General features: G+C 37.0%; 1 protein-coding gene across 1 annotated transcript; it reads left to right on the forward strand.

The window, feature by feature from the left end:
- The first annotated feature begins 1,761 nt into the window (after positions 1-1,761).
- On the forward strand, positions 1,762-27,976 carry LOC136749631 (uncharacterized). Its single transcript, XM_066704096.1, has 14 exons — positions 1,762-1,789; positions 1,872-1,928; positions 5,516-5,561; positions 5,971-6,155; positions 8,835-8,966; positions 10,448-10,660; positions 11,452-11,477; positions 12,442-12,620; positions 13,818-13,960; positions 17,047-17,156; positions 21,988-22,211; positions 24,836-25,152; positions 25,307-25,369; positions 26,648-27,976. The coding sequence occupies exons 1-14, from the start codon at positions 1,765-1,767 to the stop codon at positions 26,938-26,940; spliced, it is 2,013 nt and encodes a 670-aa protein (XP_066560193.1). The 5' UTR covers positions 1,762-1,764; the 3' UTR covers positions 26,941-27,976.
- The last annotated feature ends 14 nt before the right edge of the window (positions 27,977-27,990 follow it).

Raw genomic sequence — 27,990 nt, forward strand, 5'->3', positions numbered from 1 at the left:
TGTTAGCTTTAGCTTTGATGGAGCATCACTGATGTCCGGACATAAAGGAGGTTAATGTAATTTTAAAGCACGTTTCGCCATTGTGTTTATGTGCATTGCAACCCTCACCACCTCAATCTCATTCTCTATACAGCATCTAAAGTATCTGCCAGTGTCGCCACTTTTTTGATATCCTAAATTCTTTACAGAGTTTCATGACTGGTGCCTACTGTCATTCTCGGTTTTTGGAAATACAGAAACCGTTGCATCCTCAATGTCTCGAACTTGAACGGTCAACTGCCACTAGATGGAGTTCAAAATCTGGGTCTGTGAGTAAAATACTGACCCTTTTGTTTGGGGCTGCACGATATTGGAAAAAACTGAAATTGCGATATTTTGTTTTTCTGCGATTTATATATTGCGATATGAAAAAATACAGGATGACTTCACCAGATTACTTGCATAGCTCTATTTGAGAATACTTAATTACTGAATTAATTAAAAACTGAAAAGGACTTTTTACTTTTTTACTTATTTTGGGTAGTTAATTATTAATAATAATACATACCTGTTTAATTCACCATGGTTCCACTGTATTAATGTAATACTCTTCTGTCAATTCAGGCTAAAGTCAATGATCTAACATATTATGATATTAATAATGCATGTTGCTTACCCAAAAATAAAGGGAGTTATTTGTGAATGAAGAAGTGTGATGTCTAGAAGGGATCCAGGAGATTACAGGAGGCTTTATCTCTGTACTCCAACCAGGTTAAAACAGAGCATTACACTAAGGAAGAAGTTTCATTATCACAATAGGGAATTCATGTGAATGACAAAATAAGTCTTTTAACATTTTATTACATTACAAATTAAATTACAAACCTTTTTTTTTGGAAAATAGAAAAGTAAACAAACATCTTTTAATTTAAACCATTTGAAAAATAAAAAAGAGCAGATATACACCAACCCTGAGTGGTTTACAAAAATACAACATAAAATGTTCATAAAACAAATAACTTGTAACTTGTAATAAATACCAATGGACTTATAATAAATAACATATCAACACAGAACCATTGTATTTCACAAACTTTTGTTTTTAAACTAAAGTTTTTTTGCAACAGTGCCAAAGTAAAACAAAGTGTTGGTCATCATGGCTAGACAAATACAGATGAAATTCAACTTTTCAATTATATATATCTGGTTTCTTTCTAAACACAGTACCTAGTAAAACAAATTTCTTTCTCACAACTGTTGCATAATATAATATTAATTAAATTTAATTAAAGGCGGTTTTAGAGTTTGCCATTTTTTCACACTGTCTTGATTGTAGACTTCATGCCCTGCTTTTATTTCTGTTTACTGTAATAAACATTAGTTACTTACCTGGGTCTATTGTGTGTTATGGGTTATACTATTACTAATTATCTAAACCAAATGTGTAAACCCAGATACATTTAAGAGATTGTGTTATTATCTGAGATGATGTAAACATCCATGCTTGCCAATAGTTTAGTCATGCACTGGTGCTGTAATTATTTCACTTTCTCCATACAGCAGATTCTTTAGTTCCTGATAGGAAAAACATGTAGGCAAAGCAGTACAAAACATTGCAGTTAGAGTATTTATAAATAGAGGGGGTGGGGGGGCGGGAGAGGAATTATTATGTACAGAATAAAAAATGCTTATACCACCCCCTTTTGTGTTTGGAAGGAGTGGCAAAAAAAGTGTATTTAAAGAAGCAGTCAGTTCCCAATATTCTGTACCAAACTTCTCATCACCATGTACTCTTACACATCAGTGCTGGGTGAATATGAATTTAAGAAAATGGTTTGTATTCATTATCAGCATTTTTCGAGATATTAACCACTGTGCTTGTATCTGTTTAGTTTTGATTGCAAGCCTCCAAACTCTGAACTCCCAAGACACATGCTCCAATCCAACAGGTAAGCCAGCTACTTCCAGTGACTCTGGGGAAATTATGTCCATGCTTTAACCATGCTTGAAATGAATCTGGAAATCAAGTGGAGAATCAGTGATGTACTGCTTCATTATTAGTCACTCATTGTTTGAGAGTGGCACTATTATAGCTGTTGATTAAGTGCTATTTGGAGTATATGGGCTGTCATATATTATGTACATATTTTCACTACAGATCAAAAGATTGGGAATTAAACTTTGTCTTTCTGTGCTCAAATATTGAACTAACATACTAATTTACTAGAAGTGAGATGATGCATCAAAATCACAAGACAATATGCATAAATTACATTTATAGATTAAATTAGTTCCAAATCAATCATTTATTTAGTACAAAGTGATACAACAATTCTGTGAATTTAAAATCAAAGTTGCATGTAAACCAGTTCTTTGGATGGCAGTTTTAGCATGATAACAAAAACTGTTTTGATAAGGGCATATCTATTTTTCTCTGTGTTAAGTTGTACTATCTATTAATTCAATTTAAATATTTGTAGTAGCCTACATCAAAAGTGAGTAATGTATCCATTTGTTAAAATACATAAAACATTTAAAGATTGTCAGTTTTAAAATATATTAAACGTGTTGCCAAAAAATATTGTATTACATTGTATATACAATATATTACAATCTTGCCACAATCTTATGTGGTGTCCTGTGGCTCTATAAGCATTGCTTCTCTTTATGTTCTGAAATGCTTGTATAAAAATTCCAAACACAGAAGCTGTAGATTTTTCCTCCCAATTCAGCAGCACAGAGTAGTACAAATGGTTGTATTATTGTATGAATTTTTCATTTACCCTCTTGGAATCATGACTCAGCTACACACAGTTACATCTGTAGTGATGTGGGAGGTATTGGCACACAGATGCAAGTTTTCATGAAAGTGTGCTGATAGGTTGTCTGCATTTATCCATGCGCAGCTCCAACAATGTTGGGTAGAACTATGGTTGCTCTTACTGAACACTGCCAAGCTTTATTATTGGGTTATATCTTAGTTTGTAAATTAGAAATATATCTGAATAATCTAGAAAGATTATCAATAACAAGTATTATTAATGTATTAGTTTTGTCCTTTTGTCCTTTAACCTTGTGCGTGTAGTAATATGCAAATGCTGTACAACTGCTCAGAGAATGTATGATTAAACCTCAGAACCTCAGTTTGTTTTCCACTGACTATAACATTTTGTTTGTGATTATAATAGATTAAATGCATGCAACAGCCTTTTGAGGGATTTAATTTGTAAAATGATCAGAAAGAAGCTAAGACCACAATATTGCACTTTACCCCAATTTTACAGTTTTATCACTGTTGTGCTTTTCTAAAATTATTTCTTAGAATATTTCACTGGGTTACATGAATGCACTGTTTCTAAGTTTTGGTTTCAGTTTGTCTGACTAAATGAAATCTTTTGGTGTTATTCTCTAATTTTTGATTAGAATGACTACTCTGATGCAAAGTTGTAACCAAATATTTGTCAAAGCCCTCATTTGAAACAATGTTATTCATCCATCCTTTTTCAATAATTGGTCATCTGGTAAAATGTTAGAGTGAGCTGGAGCCTAACTTGGCAGGCACAGGGTGCAAGACAGGATACAACCTGGCCATGGCAGCAGTCCAACCAAGTTAATCAGTGATGTGTTTAGTTTAGTAAATATTGTAGCCTAGAGAAAACTGTAATGTGTACATTTGCCCTATTTTCACTCTATAGCTTAAATAGAAGTCCATCAATGGCTTTTGTTATGTTTGTAAGCTCCAACTATCTGGCGAAATTATGAAATGTTTACATAAATAAGAGACTTTATAACATGGATAGCGAACCTTTTTTTGGCTGGAGTGCCCAAAGTCTGGTTTGTATACTTTGCCAAGTGCCAAAGGGTGCCAATAATAAATTAGGGATATCAATGTTTATACAGGGGCTAAATGGCTTTTTTTTTCAATACTTATATTTATTTTTTGTTGTAATTAATTTATTAAGCAAACATGCTAACAAAACAAACCGCAGTAGAGAAAAATCTAAAAACTATGGACAGAGAGGACAATCCCACCAACCTGCCACCTGCATCCACTGCCAACCTCCCCCAATCTTGAACCCACCCCCTTATGCGTCTGTAGTCTGGAGAGTCTGCTAATGGGAGTCTGCTGCACAATATGAAGTGAGGCACATATTCGTCCCCAAAAAGATGATAAATATGCAGGTTCCATTTTTCACAGATTATTGTCAATGTACAAATATAAAAAGCAATAGTAATAGCACTAGCTCAATCACTTTTGGAATGTGTCCCTTTTTATTTTGCACATTGAGAATCTTTAATCCTCATTCAAATTAAATCAATCTTAATTGTACGTAGTGGCACACCATGCCAAAGCATGGCACATTAAAGAATAAAGAATTAGTGCATCATACAATGAATACATAATTTAATTGTTGCAGTATTGATACACTGCAGTAAAATGCATGAATCACATTTCATCACTCATTAAGTTTGAGGATTATAATGCATTTAAAAACCCCATTCAAATCACAATCTACCCCCAAAACAAGCTCCCACAGATTCTCCCATTGTCCTGCCGTTACATACAAGAAGTAGAAGTATGTGGCTGCATTAGTAACCCCTCCATATTTTTTTGTTTTGTTTGCACTTCCAATGCACAAATATATTCTAAAATCAAAGGCATAATTTATTTATTTTTGAGAATGTACAGCTTTCTTTTTCCAAGGTTATGAAGTTTTTAAATTGTGGGAGTGTTAGATATGAATGATTGTGGTCATTTGATACAGGAGATAACGGTTAACAAAATGATTTCCGCCCGCATGTTCAACAAACACGTCCATTGCTGACACAATTGATCACAGCAGCGCAGACTCAATTTGTCATCTCCCTCCCTGCGCAGCACACACTCAGCGCAACACTGACGTCTCGTTCGTGAAGTGCAGATTTCCACCAATTCCACCAATAGACCCATGTCTCTTAAAATGCCTTCAACCATAGCTGGTGGCCCAGAATGTAATGCCCCAGTTTTCTTTCTATGGGCATTCATTTATTTGTTTATTTCTTTAACAACATGCATTGTTTACATTTTGTCATAATCAAGAGAGCCTTTTAAGTTGTGTAAAGCAATAGGAACTGAAAGGGCATTTGCAGGTCATTTTCTCACAGGTAGAATGTGACCACTCCCACAACATCATGCAATTTATCACTACAGATCATTTTAGATTTGATACCACAAAAGTTATGAAATCCATTTGCAGTAAGCTTCTGTGAGCGATTCACTGAGAAAACATGTTTTTATTTCATGGGGCCCATGCTTTGTAGTCCAATAGAATGCAACCTGTTTCTTTAAAGAAACACAAAAGCCATTCACCTGAACATTAAAATCATTGTTTTTATTCTATTTTGCATTCCATATTCTGGAATTCTGCCCTGTTGAAAGTAGGAAATATGTCTACATTTCTGAGAGATATTTTGTGATGATGCGAAAGTCTCTCTCTCTCTCTCTCTCTCTCTCTCTCTCTCTCTCTCTCTCTCTCTCTCTATCTCTCAAATACAGACCAGCTCACCAACCAGGGTAATTGTCAAGGCAGGACTTACAACAAGTGAGTTTAAGCTTATTAAAAACCATATTAAGATGATCAAATTCGCAACCCAAGATGTGAAAGGTTACAAAGGAAAGAAGCTCTATTTGACTTGGGCCACTGTCCCTCAGATAATTCTTGGTAGATTATTGTAGTGGACCCATAGTTGTTGAGGGCCCTTATAAGAGCTTAATGTTGTACAAGTCTTGGAACCCAAAATAAAGTTAAATCTGGTAATAATTAGATAAGCCTTTGTTGATAGGGTATATTGAAAATAGAGTACTAAATAAGCAGAATATTAAACCTCATATTTTTCTAAATGCCTGACACACATTTTGTTTGTTTCTTGGAATGAAATGGGTAATGTCTAGTGGGATCTCTCTCTCTCTCTCTCTCTCTCTCTCTCTCTCTCTCTTAATCATCTCTTCAGATTGACAGAAATTTGCTGTTCCAATGGAAAGGTGCTATCTGGAAATGTCAACTTGCTCTGCTGTGGTGAGGAAGCCTTTGACCCCAGTAAGAGCTCCTGCTGTATGAGGAAGGTATTCCCTGGAGCTGGTTTGTCTTGCTGTGAACACATGGCTTATAGCACAAGCAATGAATCTTGCTGCCAAGGTAAACTAGTTTCCTAGTAATTCTCTTGCTAAATAAAGTACTATAACTTTTAGGTTGAAAGCATTGACGTGGTCTGAAGTGAGTTGCACTAATTCATTTATTTTAATACATGTTATTCCAAAAACCTAGGAAAATTATGAGTGGTATCATTTCATTTCTTGTCAAAATACTGATGTGGGCCTTTAAAACAACCTTGCATCTTTCTCAGTATTATTGCATTTTCAGTCTGACCTTTTCCATAACTTCTCATTTTGGTACATGTGTACTGGAATGTGGTCTTATTGTGCATATACCATATACAGAATTATAAAAATTCCCCATAATGCAATAGATATAGAAAAGCTGTCAGCATAAACCATAAACATGTCTGATCTTATATAGATAATTGTCATTGTAAATATAAAGAAAATGAAACTAATTATTACAAGTGCAAAAATATATACATCAGAAACCATGTGTGTATATATATATATATATGTATACATGTGTGTATATATATATATATATATATATATATATATATATATATATATATATATGTATGTATGTATGTATATATGTATATATATTTAATTCCGAGAAACAAACAAAATGTGTGTCAGGCATTTAGAAAAATATGAGGTTTAATATTCTGCTTATTTAGTACTCTATTTTCAATATACCCTATCAACAAAGGCTTATCTAATTATTACCAGATTTTACTTTATTTTGGGTTCCAAGACTTGTACAACATTAAGCTCTTATAAGGGCCCACTTTTCTTTCTATGGGCAGTAATTTATTGATTTATTTTACATTTGCCAAACATACTTTTTGGCGAGAGGCTTTTAGGTAACTTTGTAATTGAAATTTTAAGTCTATAGTAAAGCCTAATGCACTATTGAATAAAGCCTTGCTGAAGGTATTGTATAAAAAATGTGAGCTATTTAGAAGCATCAGGGAATGTTCTACCCTGAGAGATGCTAAAATAACAGTTGTTCAGTGAATTATATTCCAAGATGCTGTTCTTTTGTAGACCTTGAATTGAACTTTTGAAAAGATGCTACACTTTTATATACTAGTTTGGTATGTGAGACTTCAATAAAAAACAAGAAGATAACAAATCAAAGAAAACAGACACACACTCACTTTGACCTTTTATAATTACAATATAATGCCAGAAGATTAAACAGAATACACCATAACCTGATTTTTAAAACCCAGAGAAACTCATAACATAAGCATATGCAATAGATTAGTCAGCACATGCACATACAGCTGCGGTTCCTCATTAGAACAAAATCAGTGAGCTCATGTAACATTTGTGCGTAGTGGATAAAACTAGTTTGATTATATTACTCCCTTGAGTGTAGAATGTCCAAAGTTGCTGTGAAATTCTGAGCAGATGTGTATCCTCATGTGTGAGGTTTGTCCACATGGATTATTTATAATCATACTTTAAGATATTTTTGTATCATTAAGCCCACATACACTGATCAGCAATAACATTATGACCACCTGCCTAATTTTGTGTAGGTCCCCCTTTTGCCGCCAAAACAGCCCTGACCCATCGCGGCATGGACTCCACTAGACCTCTGAAGGTGTGCTGTGGTATCTGGCACCAAGACGTTAGCAGCAGATCCTTTAAGTCATATAAGTTGCGAGGTGGGGCCTCCATGGATCGGACTTTGTCCAACACATCCCACAGATGCTCGATTAGATTGAGATCTGGGGAATTTGGAGGCCAAGTCAACACCTTGATCTCGTGATTCATCAGACCAGGCCCTTTTTCAGCAATTTGAGCTACAGTAGCTCGTCTGTTGGATCAGACCACACAGTCCAGCCTTCGCTCCCCACGTGCATCAATGAGCCTTGGCCGCCCATGACCCTGTTGCTGGTTCACTGCTTTTCCTTCCTTGGACCACTTTTGATAAGTACTGACCACTGCAGACCGGGAACACCCCACAAGAGCTGCAGTTTTGGAGATGCTCTCACCCAGTCATCTAGCCATCACAATTTGGCCCTTGTCAAAGTTGCTCAGATCCTTACGCTTGCCCATTTTTCCTGCTTCTAACACATCAACTTTGAGAACGAGATTATCAGTGTTATTTATTTACCTGTCAGTGGTCATAATGTAATGGCTGATCGGTGTATTTTATATTAACACATGGTACTTGTTGATAATATTGTACTAATTCTCTATTTATTCTTGTACTTACCTGAAGGGTAAGAGTGCTTACATAGTTTGGGTGGTTTAAGGCTAAAACTGTTCACCTTAATTGAATTAACTGTTCATTATTGTGCTTGGTTGCTCTAGTTGAAGTGCTTTGAACCTGATGTTTATTATTAGAATACTACTAATATATAATATACTGTTATACCTGGTTATACCCAGTGTCCTGGCTCTGAAGGCAGGGCTTAGGATACAATTAGCATGGTAATATTGCAAAAGTGTGGTATTTTATTTAAAGACAGTGCGCAGTGCTGCAATAAATAGACATACAACAATCAAAAACAAAGCCTATCTATTTGAGTCTATCTAAACATATAGCATGAACAATAGAACTAATCAGAAATGATGATGTGATTTAGATGAAGTGCTGAAAAATGCTGGAAAAAGGTCCCCTTCTAGATTTTTCTCATGATTAATCAGACTACAGTTAGGTGACAGTGCTTTTTTATGTCTTGTATTTTGGATGCAGGTACCTTGACTAGTAATATTAGTGAAGTTGTGTCACAGTGCTGTGGAGCCAAAGCCTACTATCCTGTTAACCAGTTGTGCTGTAATGGAAAGATTTACCCCAGAGAGATCAACTCTACTTGCTGTGCATCAGGTAAAGAACAGTGTTGCTAAAGCCTTAAGAAAAGAAAAAACAAACTAACCAGCTTTAGCTTGGAATACATATTAAAAAATAATAATTATATACTCTTAACACATCACTTCTCAACAGTGTCTTGTCATGAGAAAAATAATGTTTCAGGTCTGGGCCTCCCGAGTGGCTCAGTCAGTAGAAGCGCAGAGTGCAGATTGAGCTGTATGAGCTGTGGGATTGACCGGGAGTGCTCAGTGGTGGCGCATAATTGACCAGCACAGCCCGGGTTAGGAAGGGCTTAGTCTGGGTCTCTCTCGTCTCGTCACTAATGAGCATCCCCTGACGGCTACCTGGGCCCCTGCAGGTTTCCATTTCAGCCGGGGGGGACATTCCTCTCTTCCAATTGGCGCTGAACCTTCCGTGTAAAATGACGGGTGGCTTGAGGCAGCTGGTATTGGAGGAGCCCAGTCGTACTTCCTCATCCTCCCCAAGTGTAGTGGTGGGGGACATGGCGACGAGCTGAGATGCCTTAGCACAATTGGCAATTACAAAACTAATTAAAAAAAATTGAAATTGAAAAAAAAATTGCTGATTGAAATCAGAATGTATATATTACATTGAAGGTTGGATACAATGAGAGCTTTAATTTTCCATTTGTTTTGCAAAATCATCTTATGAATCATCGAGAGAGAGAGATGTGGTGGGGCACTGCGGAAAGAATGTTTCCACCAGTCAAATGTTTCTCAAATTCTCATTGTAAGTCAGAATGGAATGAGACTCCTGAGAGGCACACCCTATTCTGGCTATGCTATTTCCAGCTATAGCATTGATTTCCCAGATGGGCGTCACACAACTGTCCAAGTGATTTCTCTGTTTATTACAAAGAAACATAAATACAGGTTAACCCGGAGCTCTCCTCTCACATGAATAAAAGAACTAAGGATGTGAGTTGGAGAAACCTTTTTGTATCTTCAGATGCACAATAGGTTGCAGTCTTATCTATCAGAAGTGATTACATCTCATTAAAATACGGTTGTACAAAATAGTTTACCACATGCATAATAAGTAACATAGATCTAAGTTTGTTACTGTTGTTGAAGTGTTTGAGTTGATTGGTGCTGGTCAGCATTCTTCAGGAAGCAGATGTTTATCAAAGACATTGTTTTAAGTCCTTAATCAAATACCTGTGTCTATATACTGTTTAACTGTTTTAGCTGATTGAATATCCTAGATAGCAGTGGCTTAATGAATTGGCCTAAAGGCAGTAGTTGATTGATCATTCTAAAGAGAGTAGTTCATTGAAATATAGTAGTTGATTGAAATAATGAAAAGACAATAGTATTCAATCCAAGAAACAATGAACCTAAGACAGAGACAGGGTAACATTATTAGCTGGTACAAAAATACATTCAGAAACTAATAAATGAAGTAGCCCCCAGAATGGAGTAAATATAAACTAATGATTTGCATTATAGTAAAAACTGAATTTATCCTTCATTCAGGGCTCTACAACTCTGCAACTGAGTTATGCTGTGGGCGGATCATTAAAAAGAAAGAGCTCAGTGACCTATGTTGTGGAAACAAGACATTCAACCCGAAGACACACACATGCTGTGTTGATCTTACAATCCAATCAATCTCTAAGGTGGATGCATGCTGTACTAACTTCATGAAATTAATACCCTACAACTCCACATATAAATCTTGTGATACAGGTAAGGCAACAACCCCCTCAAAAAAACAAGACAAACCCTTCCTTCCTTGTGAAAACATTTCATTCTCTTCATAAGTGCAGAAAATGTGGCATCAGGGTAGCTGTGGAAGGCCAAAATGAATGCAATGGGCAAGATTACAAAATGTTGAAGAAAAATATGCACCACATGCATCATTTACAGAAAGTGGTAATTTATTATGCTTAACATGCACAAAAAATATATATAAACAGAATTAGTAAAATTGCACTAATTATCCTTTGAAATCTTATTGCTCTTCAATTGTGGGAGTTTTTGGAAGTATTTTCTTACTGAAGTGGATCACAAGATTATCATATTGCTGCAGAATCAGATTGTAAGCACTTTCCAGCCATATCCAATCCTCTGACTGGTGTAATAGCTGTGGGCTGTGGGTCATTCTTAAGTTGCAAAGCAAAAAATTGCTTGGACAGCGTGCTTTTCTAGGGACACCTGCAGAAGTCCCAAGAGCACTTATCTATGATTCCAAATGGGCAATCCAGAAAAAAGAAATGGAGATTCCATATTCAAAGAAAACAAAATGCATAGTTTGAGATTCAGGTTGATTTTTGCCATCAAGCAGCTATCACAAAGCTATCCGGGAGTTGTTTTTTCTTGAATATTTTTAAGTATGGAGAAGACAAACCTTTGCAAAATAAAGCGTGAAATTACAGTTAAAACGAAATCCATACACTAGCAAACTCAAACTTACTATCTACAACAAATGCCTGAATATTTATATTAAACTAACCTACTTTGTTGTCCATCTTTTCCAGGCAAACTAATATCGAAGAAACAGGAGGTAAGAACAGTTCACAATATAAGACACTGCTGGTCTTCATATGGGAGTTAAATAATAGATTTTCAAGGAGATTTTGTATTGGCTTCTTCATTTTAAGATCAGTCTCACACAGAACAATTGCAATGTCTAATAAATAATCACAAGACAACTTTAATAAGTAGGCCACGCATTTGTTATCCCCTATTCCATATACATGATATTAGGATAGGGATTTTATGATACTTAGACAAACGCTAGACCAAAAAGACAATTTCTTATATAAATAAACTCCTGAAATGACTGAAGACAACAGGGCATATGTAGAGTTAGAAAATTCAGCATACAATTGATTGTAATCACTTGAGAGAAAAACAAGGCAAAGTCGCAATGCAATACAATGTTTCATTTCTACACTTGAAAACTGTTGCTATTGGAGAAAGCAAGTACTGCACACAATTACACACTGGTTGAATGACACTCCTATTGTTCTATTCTAGTATCTGTTTAGGGGCGTATTGCTGTTGAAGACACACTCCATAACTAATAGACCACATCAAACATTTTCACAACAGAATGCAACATTATGAATGTAAGCAATCTGCTGATCTAGGGCCGGATTAAATCAAAACTTTGACCCACCCGCTAATAGAAAACTGCAAACCTATACATCATAGTGGTTACATTTATGATTAGAAGAAAGTGGTATCTTACTAAAAATGAGTACAGTACAGTACTGTTCACGGGTGGGTCAAAGATTTGATTTAATCCCAGCCTTATTCACTGTTATACTTCACAGCTTAATGAAAACCAAGCTAATCAGCCATATAATTGCATAAGACATTTCAAACGACCTGGACACAACACTACAGGATCACCAATCTCTTCATATTCATGCACATCAAGCAAATGATGACAACTGTGTCACTGTCCAAATATTTATGGACCTAACTGTATGATTCTTGCTTCTTGCTTCTTACTGCCCCAGAAACCACCTCAAAGCAGCCAGGAGTGTGGCAACTCTTGTTTTAACAAGAGCGAGCAGATCTGCTGTGACAAACGCATTAATCCCTGCGTGGCTGGCAATTTGACCAAGTGCTGTGGTGACCGAGCCTACAACCCCTCCCAGCTTGAGTGCCATGGAAAAGAGCTGTTCCTGGGGAAAAGGTAGGGGCAACTGGTTGATCGGAGTCAGTCAGACTTTGATGTGATCAACTAAAACTGCAGAGCATTTCCATATTACAATTTTACATGACAAAGATATTCTCCAGTTCTAATCCTTTAGTCAATCTTTTGTATTGTGAACCATTTTGTGGCAATTCTGATTTATCTTTATGTGTAAGATGCTATCCATTCTACAATTGTTTTACATTTGTTTTCATACACCATATTTGGATGCATGCTCTCACAGTTTACCAATTAGAATTTGAATTATGTTAAGCATTAAGTGTATGGAATTTTTAGAATGCTTTTAACAAAAAGGGTCAGCTCATACAGGAACCCAAAGGAATGACTCAAATGATTTTCTGCATTAAAACCAGGTGTAAAATTAAACATTTGATTGAAATGCTTTTAAATAATGTTTTAAACCAGTATATGATACTAGTGCTGCAACTATCATATATTTAGATCTTTGAATATTCTGTCAAATTTAAACTTGATTATTTGAATAATTGGACTTAAAGCTTTGTAGCAAACAAAAAGCATTTTTAACACAATATTAATTTTATAGACAGATGTGTTTATTCTGGAGTCTTGGAACCAAAATAAAGCATTGCACTGCAAACAAAAACAGACACTTAAAAGCAACATAGCACAAGTGTTTAATTTCTATTTTATATACATTGCACTTTCTGCACCATGCAAAAGTACTTTACTAGTACAACACATTGTGTACACCACACATACCTGTTTCTGACTGAATCTTATGTTTTTATTTACAAAGAAGGTAACTCAGGACAATACAGTGAAGGCTAATTCTTCATCTATCTGTCAATATATATAATCCTATAGATTGTACTGTACCACTACAAAATAGTTAGCGATAGCTAACTAGCATACATACTATGACTAGACACACACACACGCACACAAGAAAAGCTACTGTTGTTAGTAAAGCAAGATAACAAAACAAGAATCGACTAAGAACAACACTTTGTGTCATACAATTACTGTCTGTTGTACCAGTCGGCAGGCAGAAGCACAATTTAGAAAAAAGAGAGATTTCATTTCTGAAACATATGTGTTTGCTAAGCCAACACTATTTCATCATTGTGAGTGAAATAAGAAAAACAGTTAACCAAATTTTTCCTGTGTCTGTTGCTGTCTGTGTGCCTCTCCTGTCTTTCTCCCCAACTGTGACAGCAAGATGAGGGTGGAGCCTTGTGGTTGGGATATGTACTATGACCCCAATGCTGAACTTTGCTGGGTTAACAAAATATCTCATCTTGGGTTGGTATACCGCCCTAATCAAACCTGCTGCGATGGTAACATCACTAATACTCCAGGTACTCATAACACTCCCATAAACTCGTGAACTTTTTAATTCAGTAGAATGTATGTAGAAACAAACCACCCTCACCCATCCAATGTTGTACCCATAATTCTGGGATCTTAATACAGAGCTGTGAACTTTATTCTAATATTGCCTAATCTCATGTAGAGGATGATGTTTACCAGCTGTGAAATGGCAATGGGATTCATTATTTCTCTTTTGTTATTTTTTGGTATGCCTATTGAATCATACAAAACCTAATATAAGCTTTTTTCACCTTTGTTTTTCAGCCTTAGTTGATGAACTATTACTATTGCCATTGCACACGCACACATACACACATAAACTCAAACCCAAATACTACCTCCTTTTTCTCAATTATTTTAACAATACAAATTGGATTTTGCTTTGAAACACTTACAGCATTAACATAAATATAAGGCAGTGGGGCTTTAACCTTCTGGCCCACTTCCATTCCTATTTCATAGGAAATGTCCAAGTCACAAAGTAATACAGACATAATAAATCCACTTCAATGTTCCACAGGTCTGTATTTCAGATTAAAAAGAAAAGAAAATCACCAGGGGCAGGAAGTAAAATTAAAGAAAAGGAAAGAGGACCACAACAAACACATGCATACATACACTCTAACTCAAACTCACAGTTATGTTTCAGATCATAGACCAGCAGTCTACTAATTGATTTGAAAAAGATGCTCCCGCACTGTCTGTACTAGCAAGTGTTATAATTCAATAGAATGCAATGTTTTGATTGAAGACCTTATGACATTTGCAAGTAGAAATTGTGTGGGAGCATGTTTTTTCTATCCAGATCCTTTTCCCTCATACACACCTGTCTAGTGATTGTTCACTAATAGCAAAGGACACCATGAGGCCAATATGAATTTTAATGACAGGGAATGAATTATGCCTTATTCTTTATTTTTAATTTATTTTTAATAACCCTTCTCCTAATACATAGTTCACCATAAGCACAGCAGGGTTGCCTACCTAATTTATCAATTAATTAAAACATAATACAGTTAGGTCCATAAATATTTGGATAGTGACACAGTTGTCATCATTTTGGCTCTGTATGCCACCACAATGGATTTGAAAGGAAACAATCAATATGTGCTTTAAGTGTAGACTTTCATCTTTAATTTGAGTAGTTACATCCAAATTGGGTGAACAATGTAGGAATTACACCCATTTTTATATGTGGTCCCCCCAATTATATGGGCTCAAAGGTAATTGGACAAACTAACATAATCATTAATTAAATTCAATACTTGGTTGCAAATCCTTTGCAGTCAATGACTACCAGATGTCTAGAACCCATAGACATCACCAGATGCTGGGTTTCTTCCCTGATGATGCTTTGCCAGGCCTGTACTGTAGCTGTCTTTAGTTCCTGCTTGTTCTTGGGGCATTTTGCCTTCAATTTTGCCTTCAAAATCAAAACAAACCAATCAGAGAGATAACAAATACATTATGTGTGGCCAAATCAACTATTTGGTACATTCTTAAAAAGAAAGAATGCACTGGTGAGCTCAGGAACACCAAAAGGCAAACACAGAAAACAACTGTGGTGGATGACAGAAGAATTATTTCCCTGGTGAAGAAAAACCCCTTTACAACAGTTGGCCAGATCAAGAACACCCTTCAGGAGATAGGCGTATCTGTGTCAAAGTCAACAATCAAGAGAAGACTTCCCAGAGTAAATACAGAGGGTTTACCACAAGATGTTAACCATTGGTAAGCCCCAAAAACAGGAAGACCAGATTAGAGTTTGCCAAAAAACATCTAAAGAACCCTGTACAGTTCTGGAACAACATCCTATGGACAGATGAGACAACGATCAACTTGTACTAGAATGATAGGAAGAGAAGAGTATGGAGAAGGGAAGGAACTGCTCATGATCTGAAGCATACCACCTCATCTGTGAAGCATGTGATGGCATGGGCATGTATGGCTGCCAAGGGAACTGGTTCCCTTATATTTATTGATGATGTGACTGCTGGCAAAGGAAGTAGGATGAATTCTGAAGTGTTTAGGGCTGTATTATCTGCTCAGATTCAGCCAAATGCTTAAAAACTCATTGGACGGCGCTTTACAGTGCAGATGGACAATGACCCGAAGCATACTGCGAAAGCAACCCAAGACTTTTTTAAGATGAAGAAGTGGATTGTTCTGCAATGGCCAAGTCAATCACCTGACCTGAATCCAATTGAGCAGCATTTCACTGGCTGAAGCCAAAATTGAAGGCAAAACGCCCCAAGAACAAGCAGGAACTAAAGACAGCTGCAGTGCAGGCCTGGCGGAGCATCACCAGGGATGAAACCCAGCATCTGGTGATGTCTATGGATTCCAGACTTCAGGCAGGAATTGACTGCAAAGGATTTGCAACCAAGTATTGAAACTCACAATTAATAATTTTTAGTCTGTCCAAATAATTTTTAGCCCATAAATTGGGGGTACCAAGTTGCTATATAAAAAATAAATCAAATTAAAGATCAAAGTCAACACTTAAAGCACATCTTGATTGTTTCCTTTCAAATCCATTGTGGTGGCGTACAGAGCCAAAATTATGACAATTGTGACACTGTCCAAATATTTATGGACCTAACTGTATTATGTTTTTAATAAATTGATAAATTAGGTAGTTTGTATTGGTCTCAAGGTGTCCTTTGCTATTAGCGATCAAGCACTGATTTCCTTGGCTACTAATTACAAAATATATAAACCTATACAAAAAATATAAACAGCACAAAGAAGCACAGAACAATGCAAGCTAAGAATAACATGAAACAATAGAAGAAAAACTATAATGGATCAAACAGCAATCACAAATATGCAGCATCACTGAAAGAATGAAGATGTTAAAACAGACTAAAGATATGAAACAGTTCCATGACATTAAATATTACCAAGGAGAATAACACTTTGAAGATCTGAGGATGAGGTCAGAAGTAATAAAAAACTGTGCTCTATACATATAAAATGCTGGATAAGACTATTAAAAACTATGCAGTAAGTAACACAGAATGTAATGCTATATGCAGTGTGCTCTGCCTAATAAATGTCTCTTGGTTCTCAGGTACTGGGTGGAATGGGGGAAAGTGCTGTAAGTCTGTAGGGTACAACCCCAGCACTCATATATGCTGTTCAGGAAAGCTCTTTAAAAGAAAGATAGAAACTCCTCTTCAGGTGAGTCAAGCATGAACCTCTGGCTATCTATCACTTCTAAACTCACAAACACATTAATAATTTTCCCCTCCCTAAAAATCATTCTGATAGCATGCATTGCAAAGCACAATGATTCAAGAATGAGTTAAATGCATTCACTGTTCAAAACTTAGAAACTATAGAGGTGTTAAGGTACAATGCTTCAGTTGAAGCAACCCTTCGGGTCCCAGTGAATCAGGCACCCCAGTGGGGGCTTCCAGTAACAGTGTAGACTCTCAGCAGGAGACAGGCCCGGGAAGTAAAGTCACTGACACAATGTCTGTTAGTTTTTCTTCATTTATTGAACGTTTCACACAGCCTTTTATACATCTACAAGCAATATTTCAAAGGAGGTTCGGGGCTGTCCCGAACCTGGATGATATTTTCTTGGCATATGTCCTGGGGCAGTTCCGAAACACAGGAAGCAATAATTCATGAGGTATTCTTTATAACTGGGGAAACAATATTTCATCCAGACATGGAAGCACTGATACCAAGGACACAGAACACACTATACTGATAAGAACATGTTATATAGTTTTGGTTCGTTAACTAAAGAATGTCCACGGCAGTAGAAATTATCTCTATCTGCCACACAGATAAGCCTGAGCAGAGAAATCCAAATAAGAACAAGGAAACCCTTATAAGAGCAAGTTTTAACTAGTATCTTACTGGAAAGCAATTTTACCCCAACAAGAGGTGTTTGACAACAAATGGAATACAACACAGTACAACATGATGGCCTATTTTATACCATGCAGGAAGCTGCAGTACAATATGTACCCTCACAGCAGTTTTTAATAAAAAATAAAAAAAGTATGGTTTAGAAACAAAAATGCAGTTTAGTGCACCTGAAATGTCTGTTTATACAAGTACAAGTAGCTGGAGAAAATAATTTGCTATGTAATTAGCTCAAATTGCTGAAAAATGAATGCTGGTTCTGAAAGAAAGGTGTCAGAACATACAGTGCATCGCAGTTTCTTGCGTATCTGCTGCTAACGTCTTAATGCCAGATACCACAGCACACCTTCAAAGGTCTAGTGGAGTCAATGCCTCAACGGGTCAGGGCTGTTTTGGTGGCAAAAGGGGAACTACACAATATTAGGTAGGTGGTAATAATGTTTTGGCTGAACGGTGTAGATACAGTGAGGGAAAAATGTATTTGATCCCCTGCTGATTTTGTACATTTGCCCACTGACAAAGAAATGATCAGTCTATAATTTTAATGGTAGGTGTATTTTAGCAGTGAGAGACAGAATAACAACAACAAAATCCAGAAAAAACGCATTTCAAAAAAGTTATAAATTGATTTGCATGTTAATGAGGGAAATAAGTATTTGACCCCTTCGACTTCGTACTTGGTGGCAAAACCCTTGTTGGCAATCACAGAGGTCAGACGTTTCTTGTAGTTGGCCACCAGGTTTGCACACATCTCAGGAGGGATTTTGTCCCACTCCTCTTTGCAGATCCTCTCCAAGTCATTAAGGTTTCGAGGCTGACGTTTGGCAACTCGAACCTTCAGCTCCCTCCACAGATTTTCTATGGGATTAAGGTCTGGAGACTGGCTAGGCCACTCCAGGACCTTAATGTGCTTCTTCTTGAGCCACTCCTTTGTTGCCTTGGCTGTGTGTCTTGGGTCATTGTCATGCTGGAATACCCATCCACGACCCATTTTCAATGCCCTGCCTGAGGGAAGGAGGTTCTCACCCAAGATTTGACGGTACATGGCCCCGTCCATCGTCCCTTTGATGTGGTGCAGTTGTCCTGTCCCCTTAGCAGAAAAACACCCCCAAAGCATAATGTTTCCACCTCCATGTTTGACAGTGGGGATGGTGTTCTTGGGGTCATTCCTCCTCCTCCAAACATGGCGAGTTGAGTTGATGCCAAAGAGCTCGATTTTGGTCTCATCTGACCACAACACTTTCACCCAGTTCTCCTCTGAATCATTCAGATGTTCATTGGCAAACTTCAGACGGGCCTGTACATGTGCTTTCTTGAGCAGGGGGACCTTGCGGGCGCTGCAGGATTTCAGTCCTTCATAGCGTAGTGTGTTACCAATTGTTTTCTTGGTGACTATGGTCCCAGCTGCCTTGAGATCATTAACAAGATCCTCCCGTGTAGTTCTGGGCTGATTCCTCACCGTTCTCATGATCATTGAAACTCCACGAGGTGAGATCTTGCATGGAGCCCCAGACTGAGGGAGACTGACAGTTATTTTGTGTTTCTTCCATTTGCGAATAATCACACCAACTGTTGTCACCTTCTCACCAAGCTGCTTGGCGATGGTCTTGTAGCCCATTCCAGCCTTGTGTAGGTCTACAATCTTGTCCCTGACATCCTTGGACAGCTCTTTGGTCTTGGCCATGGTGAAGAGTTTGGAATCTGATTGATTGATTGCTTCTGTGGACAGGTGTCTTTTATACAGGTAACGAGCTGAGATTAGGAGCACACCCTTTAAGAGAGTGCTCCTAATCTCAGTTTGTTACCTGTATAAAAGACACCTGGGAGTCAGAAATCTTGCTGATTGATAGGGGATCAAATACTTATTTCCCTCATTAACATGCAAATCAATGTATAGCTTTTTTGAAATGCGTTTTTCTGGATTTTGTTGTTGTTATTCTGTCTCTCACTGTTAAAATACACCTACCATTAAAATTATAGACTGATCATTTCTTTGTCAGTGGGCAAACGTACAAAATCTTTCATTCACACCTACGCAAGGTGTTTTTATAGTTTGGATTACATCACTAACGGCTCTGTAAGTGTTTTCATGTCTACATTTTAACAGCATTAGCCAAACAGTCAATGAGTAATACATTCAGCATACATCATCTGAATTTGCACATACAATATATTAGTAGGTAGCACTAGATATAATTGGGGTTTGTGCAGTTTGGAAATATTTAACTGTTTCATTTTTTATTTTTTTTATTTTCTTGTTTTATTTAACATTATTGGCTTGTGCGCATACAATGTTGGTTTGATGGCATATAGTGTCAGCCAACACAAGTGAAGCTACCAATTATTATTTTAGCTCATGGTTCAATATTTCCTATGGGAGCCATGTAGTGTTGTCTGCAAAGCATAAATACATTTCTTTGTCAGTGGGCAAACGTACAAAATCAGCAGGGGATCAAATACTTATTTCCCTCACTGTATATATACACTCACCTAAAGGATTATTAGGAACACCTGTTCAATTTCTCATTAATGCAATTATCTAACCAACCAATCACATGGCAGTTGCTTCAATGCATTTAGGGGTGTGGTCCTGGTCAAGACAATCTCCTGAACTCCAAACTGAATGTCTGAATGGGAAAGAAAGGTGAAAGAACATGGATCCATCATGCCTTGTTTCCACTGTGCAGGCTGGTGGTGGTGGTGTAATGGTGTGGGGGATGTTTTCTTGGCACACTTTAGGCCCCTTAGTGCCAATTGGGCATCGTTTAAATGCCACGGCCTACCTGAGCATTGTTTCTGACCATGTCCATCCCTTTATGTCCACCATGTACCCATCCTCTGATGGCTACTTCCAGCAGGATAATGCACCATGTCACAAAGGTCGAATCATTTCAAATTGGTTTCTTGAACATGACAATGAGTTCACTGTACTAAACTGGCCCCCACGCTCACCAGATCTCAACCCAATAGAGCATCTTTGGGATGTGGTGGAATGGGAGCTTCGTGCCCTGGATGTGCATCCCACAAATCTCCATCAACTGCAAGATGCTATCCTATCAATATGGGCCAACATTTCTAAAGAATGCTTTCAGCACCTTGTTGAATCAATGCCACGTAGAATTAAGGCAGTTCTGAAGGCGAAAGGGGGTCAAACACAGTATTAGTATGGTGTTCCTAATAATCCTTTAGGTGAGTGTATACTGAAGTGGTTATACCCATAAACAGCAATTAATACAATTAATCTGTTGTAGCAGACAATTTAGTATCTTGCTTGTCATTATGCTTGTCCCATTGAAATTGACAAGCGGTTGAAATTAAGCTGAACTATACTTTGCAGTATTACTGTTAATACTTCAGGTATAAGGAATACATATAACTTAATAATGGTTGATTTATAGGCAGGTAGATTGGTAGTTAAAAAAAATAAAAATAAAAAAATATATAGAGAGTATATATATGCAAGAAGCTTTCGGGTCATCTAGATCAGCGTTACTCCAAAGTTCTTGGACCGCAGCCCACGGACGACTCAGCCAATGCAATCATTTCTACAAACTACTCAGCCCCCCTCCCTGGTATTGAAACACAGTAGCTTCTCTCTAAATACCAGTAATACAAAATTGTTCATATAACTTTTTTGGGGGGCGGGGATTTAGATCTTATCGCACCATTACATATAACCATAAAACCATATATACACAGATTTCAGTATCTAGAATCTATGCTTACTATGAGGTTTTATTGGTAAATTCCCTTAGCACAGTGAATGCTATTCCTTAAATAGTTAAAACAATTAATGGAATATCACTTGACAGATGGGGCTGTCAGTGCATTACAACTAAACTGTGCTTTTGTATCAGTTTAGAAAATGGAGACATCGCTTCTTTTGAAAATGCCCATTTGAAATTAGTTTATAAAGTGACCTAAATGAGGTTTTTGAACTTCCATTTCTAAATTATACTGACAATCTCTATGTATAGAAAACTGTTGAGGGGGAAATGACATGGGGGTAAAAAAAAGTGAATCCTACATACACAGGGAAGTAACCAAAAAGTAATTATGTGGGATATTCAAAAATGGTAACGCCTTGAATTTTCTAACCCACCCTATTCAGCTTTTCTCTGTGTCATTGCAGTGCTGTGATCAGAATGTCTTCGGTGCAACAGAGAAAAGCTTTCTGTGCTGTAATGGGACTCTGCACAAAAACATCAAAGAGGGCAGCATTTGCAGAGGAAGCGAAGTCTATTTCCCAGGCAATCAGTCTGTTTGTGGGGATCTCAAATATCAGCAGCCTGGACTGCACTGCTGTGGACATCAGGCTTTCGACCCCACCAAAGAGATCTGCTGCGATGGTCACAGGTAAGCCCTGCAGTGCTTTTACAGGGAAAGAACTGTCTCTCCCCAAATTGCAGATGCAATGTAGACCTGAATGTATCTGAACTGAGAACAAAAGTGCTGAAACAATATGTTTTTTGTTTTTGTTTTTTGGCTCTGACATTTTTAGTGCGATTTTCAAAAGAGAAAAGGAGACATTGGTCATTAATAAAATCAAATAAAATTGGATTAATGTAAAATGTATCTGAACTCTCTTCACCTTTCAAGATAAAAAAAATATGATTCAGTTACATATCAAGCTTTTCGTCTCACTTTCTTCTAAACATATTATATTCGATTTTATTTGTATCTTGCCCCTTTTCAAAATCATGCTGTTCAGAACATTGTTTTCACTTAGCAACATATTATCAAAAGTGGTTTTCCATTATAAATAACATTTATTTATTGTTGTGATTGTTTCTCCCCATTTGAACAGCTACAGCATTGTTCAAAACACTTTTGGGCCAGTGCTGGTCACTGTGAAAGAGTGAATCTGTCTTTTATGCTTTGTCTGATAGAGAACTCTGTTAAATGTCTGCCAAGGACACAGAGGAAGAGTTCAGTCTTGAGATATAAATTAATTGTCTGTCAAAAAGAAGGTAGGGCAATTAATTGGCAGCAGTTAATTTATATCTCAAGACTGCATTCTTCCTCTGTGCCCTACTGTACAGAAAAAAAAACAAAAAAACCTGTCTTTCATTCACACCTACGCAAGGTGTTTTTATAGTTTGGATTACATCACTAACGGCTCTGTAAGTGTTTTCATGTCTACATTTTAACAGCATTAGCCAAACAGTCGATGAGTAATACATTCAGCATACATCATCTGAATTTGCACATACAATATATTAGTAGGTAGCATCTAGATATAATTGGGGTTTGTGCAGTTTGGAAATATTTAACTGTTTCATTTTTTATTTTTTTTATTTTCTTGTTTTATTTAACATTATTGGCTTGTGCGCATACAATGTTGGTTTGATTGCATATAGTGTCAGCCAACACAAGTGAAGCTACCAATTATTATTTTAGCTCATGGTTCAATATTTCCTATGGGAGCCATGTAGTTTTGTCTGCAAAGCATAAATAAATGTGTTTTGAAAAATACCAAAAAGATGGATTCTAGATTTCCTGCATCAGGAACTCTAGCAGTTTTCTATTCAAATATTATGGAGAGCTACATCCATAAGGTCTGAGATTTTGGTGAAGCCACATAAATAATTTCAATCTCCAAACATTCAACATGATGAGTTTCTGACTTACCCTTATTAATTGTAAGCGTCAAACTTGCTTCTTGTAACAAATGATCAAAAAAACATATATATATATATATATATATATATATATATATATATATATATATATACCGATCAGCCATAACATTATGACCACTGACAGGTGAAGTGAATAACACTGATAATCTCATTATCATGGCACCTGTCAGTGGGTGGGATATATTAGGCAGCAAGTGAACATTTTGTCCTCAAAGGTGATGTGTCAGAAGCAGGAAAAATGGGCAAGCGTAAGGATCTGAGTGACAAGGGCCAAATTGTGATGGCTAGACAACTGGGTCACAGCAGGGGTTTTCAAACCGGTCCTGGAGTACCCTGCCCTACTGGTTTTTGTTCCAACCTAGGTCTTAATTACTTAATTGAAAGGTATATTGCTTTGTTAGGTCAATTAAGGATTCAATTAAGAAATTAAGACCTTGGTTGGAACAAAAACCAGCAGGGCAGGGGGTACTCCAGGACCGGTTTGAAACTCCCTGGGTCAGAGAATCTCCAAAACTGCAGCTCTTGTGGGGTGTTCCCGGTCTGCAGTAGTCAGTACCTATCAGAAGTGGTCCAAGGATGGAAAAGCGGTGAACCGGCGACAGGGCCATGGGCGGCCAAGGCTCATTGATGCACATGGGGAGCGAAGGCTGGCCCGTGTGGTCTGATCCAACAGACGAGCTACTGTAGCTCAAATTGCTGAAAAAGTTAATGCTGGTTCTGAAAGAAAGGTGTCAGAACACACAGTGCATCGCAGCTGTTTTGGCGGCAAAAGGGGAACTACACAATATTAGGCAGGTGGTCATAATGTTATGGCTGAACGGTGTAGATATATATACTGAAGAAAAATATAAATGCAAAACACAACCATTTCAAAGATTTAACTGAGTTACTGAATCGATATAGGAAATAAGTTAATTGAAATAAATTAATTAAGCCCTAAATGTGTATTTCAAGTTGGAAGTACGGTTGGACGTACAACCAGATTCTCAAAAATTATGTTGGAGGTGGCTTGTTGTAGAGAAATTTACTTGAAGTCTCTGGCAACAACTCGGTGGACATTCCTGCAGTTAGCATCCTAATTGTACGCTCCTTCAAAACTTGATATGCCACATCTGTCAGTAAGATGGATATAAATATTTGTGCATATGGAAAATGTCTGGGATCTTTCATTTCAGTTAATGAAACATGGGACCAACACTGGTGTTCAGTGAACTAATGTTCAGGTTCTACAGCTGAGCTTAGGGGCCACTGTTTGGGTTTCTGAGGGACACCTTTGGGGATATAATGTTTTGAGGAACATTATTGTCATTGTGGTTATTCTGTCTTTCTTCTCCATAGACATGGCAAAGTCCCGAATAGGTCCTGCTGTGGGGTGGATACTTTTGACCTGAAATCCCAACACTTGAAGTGCTGTAATGGGCAGCTCCACAATCTGGACAGCATCTCTAGGAACCACCAGTGCTGTGGGAAAAACCTTATACAAGATACTAACCAGGATGTCTGCTGTTCCTCCCGCCAACACCAGCTGGTCCACAAAAAACAGTCTAAATTCTCCTGCTGTGGCCACCACTACTACAACACATCCCTGTACTCATGCTGTGCTGAAAAACTTCACAAAAATATCAGGCTTGGAGACTCTGAGGACCATAGCTCAGGTCTGTCTTATCTCCTCTGGGCATTCTTCTTCAAATTTTAAGGCTAAGCTCTAAAAGCAATTGCATTTACGTGACAAGCTACTAACATCGACCCTACCTTAATTCTCATCAATGTACACAAGTACCTCCAACCTGTCTGTTTTTTTCCCACTAGGTTCTCAATGCAGACTGATTCAACTGGCCGACTTGAAGACTTACCACCTGTGCCATAAAACAGGTAATACCTGACTGCTTTGCAGATTGTCATTAGATTGACATGGTTTCAGGTGAAACACATATCTTTTGAATGCAGTTAGATAGATAACTGGTTCCCGATGAATGACCAAGGGCTACATTTCAAATTGTATTTCTGACAGTAGCAACTCAGAACTGCCCTATAGTAATTTCTAAACATTCCCATGTTTTAAACCATTAACATATTACTTAAAACAAGAATTTATTCATAGTTCACTTGTATCAAGCCTTTGTTTCGCTTAGATTGGAAATGTAAGCTTTATTATCAGTACCATTCCAATCAGTGGAAAGAGGATGTGGTCTCTTGAAAATCATATACTAATTTACATGGCACATCAATACATTTTCCAAATTATGTGTTACCTAGTTTTTTCGTAATAATAACTCCCACAAGCCAGTATGAGTTTTTGAGTGACTTTGAGTGACTGTTTTTACAGGAATTCCGTTTCACTGTGATCACTATGCCTATACTGGCTTCACATGTAAAAACTCCATTCCAAACCCAACTGGAGTCAAGTTGGGATAATCAAAGGAGTAATTAAGGAGTAAGGATAATCATAGCACTTTAAAAGATGAGGTACATGTTAGCATAGTACCTTCACTGCTTTTATCTATATCTTCACTGTATTAATGAAGGGGAAGGCTCTAAAAGTGTGACAGACATTGGAGGGGACACTTAATGTGCACAGTAAAAACAAGCTGAACTTGGAATTCTTTGCAAGTATCTAGTTTCCCTTAATTTATAATACACCTTATTGATAAAATCTGTTGCATATTTCCGTGCTAAACTCAACAATAAATAGCTAGTTAAAGGTTTGAGTAATAGATAATGTGTAATGTTTTATGAAGTTGTTGAAGTTGAAGTTGTTGTGTGAACCAAAGACCTGCAATGGGAATTGAATTTAAGTATCTGACTATCATTTTAACTGTGGACAATCAGTTGGTCATCTAAAGAGATGAAGTGGGACCAAAGTTTTCACAAAGAGACCAAACTGATGGAGTGGTCTTTAAAGCAGACAAAAAATGCCCACCAATCCCTATACTAAAGATGCTCAGAAATTAAGAATTGTTTGTTAAGACCATAAAGAACATTAGGAGCAATATCTCAAGAACATTAACAAATAACATTCTAATTCAAAAGAAAGATAATTTCTCAAAGGATTTGGGGCATCTTGACCGTGACAGTGGTTAAGATCAAAATTAATTTGGTCCTTAAATTGTATCTGAATCAATCCAAACTCTGTCTTTTGTTTTCCTCCAGTGTGGGTCTGGGAAGTAAGCAGTATGGCCAGTGGTAATGTCAGTTTCAACTACCTTGTTAAGAATGTGATAATGATTAAGGCAGACAACAAGGCAGAACCCCAGCTTGAGCCTCACCTGCAGCAGCTGGACCACTGCCACTGCCCCCTACTGGCACTGGGGAGAACGTATGCTCTTTGGGAGGACCATGGAAATATATTCATTGTGGATCTTAGCCACTTGGGGCCATCCTGTGTATACCATGTGCTACAGGCCAAAGAGACTATGCTATGTCAAAAGAAAAACACCCTGTAAACCTAAGCTTCATTGTGCCTTTTTTAGATAATAGATCTATTATTTGACCTGTACTCTGTTTACTAAACAGAGCTACGTGACTTACATAAATATAATACATAGGCCTATTGAAGCTCTTATTTTGAACCAATGTTATGTATTAACTCTATTAATTAAATACATATTGACTGAGCAGTTCCAGTTCAAATAATATTTACTACTGCTACAAAATATGTTGAATGCATTTTTTAAATTAAATTTAGAAAAATACAATTGAGAAATAAGCTTCCTCCAATCCTTCAGGTGTTATAGGTGTTAACTATATTTATGTATTTGTAGTTCTGTTTAAAAGCTAAATAGCATTCAAAATCATTCCAGGGATTGTGTTTAATGTTTTACTTTGGAAGACTTTCTCATTTCTATTTTTGATGGTGTTATATTATGTAGAATGTTAGTGTGTGTAGAAAGTCCGAAAACAAACAAGCAAACCACAAAAAGCAGATTTGCACTTATTTAGGGATTTGATTCTAAACTAAATCTCTCCATGGTATTAAGATGGGGGGAACCCTAAATTGAAATGTATCCTATTTATGTTTTAATATTTGAATTGCTCAGGTATTTACTGGAGGCAGTGTTCTGTTATTTGTGCAAGTGAATATGTAGACATTATATTCAGACAAGATGTTAGAACAGACATCTATGTATTACTAAGCTAAACTGTAAGGTGCTGGGTTAAGGGGTGGGTGCTGAAAATCTTTATTTGCATTGCAGTGAAGCTTGATACCCCATGGAAGCAGATATGCTATTACATGAATAGTGTTTAATTATTACATCAGTGAAATACTACTAGATTGCTTATTAACTGCTAATCTTATTAAAATGTATTACTAAAATGTTTAAGACAGTGATACTGAGAGGAGCATTCCCTGTGAGTTTCAAGCTGCTGTTGAAATCTGAAAATGGATAGGTCAATACTACTTTTAACTTTTTTGTACTACACATTATGTAATCTTTTGTATTATTATTTTTCTTTGTAATAAATGATTGAAAGCTTGAAGATGTTCATTTTGT

Source organism: Amia ocellicauda, chromosome 5, assembly GCF_036373705.1.
Source record: "Amia ocellicauda isolate fAmiCal2 chromosome 5, fAmiCal2.hap1, whole genome shotgun sequence".
In the NCBI taxonomy this organism is placed as follows: Eukaryota; Metazoa; Chordata; class Actinopteri; order Amiiformes; family Amiidae; genus Amia; species Amia ocellicauda.

Bases quoted from the DNA above. Each gene is read 5' to 3' on its own strand.
- LOC136749631 (XM_066704096.1), top strand. From the start codon at position 1,765: ATGTACTCTTACACATCAGTGCTGG. The intron at 1,929-5,515 runs GTAAGCCAGCTA...TCTCAAATACAG, and splicing joins CACATGCTCCAATCCAACAG to ACCAGCTCACCAACCAGGGT. The intron at 25,153-25,306 runs GTCTGTCTTATC...TTTTCCCACTAG, and splicing joins CTCTGAGGACCATAGCTCAG to GTTCTCAATGCAGACTGATT.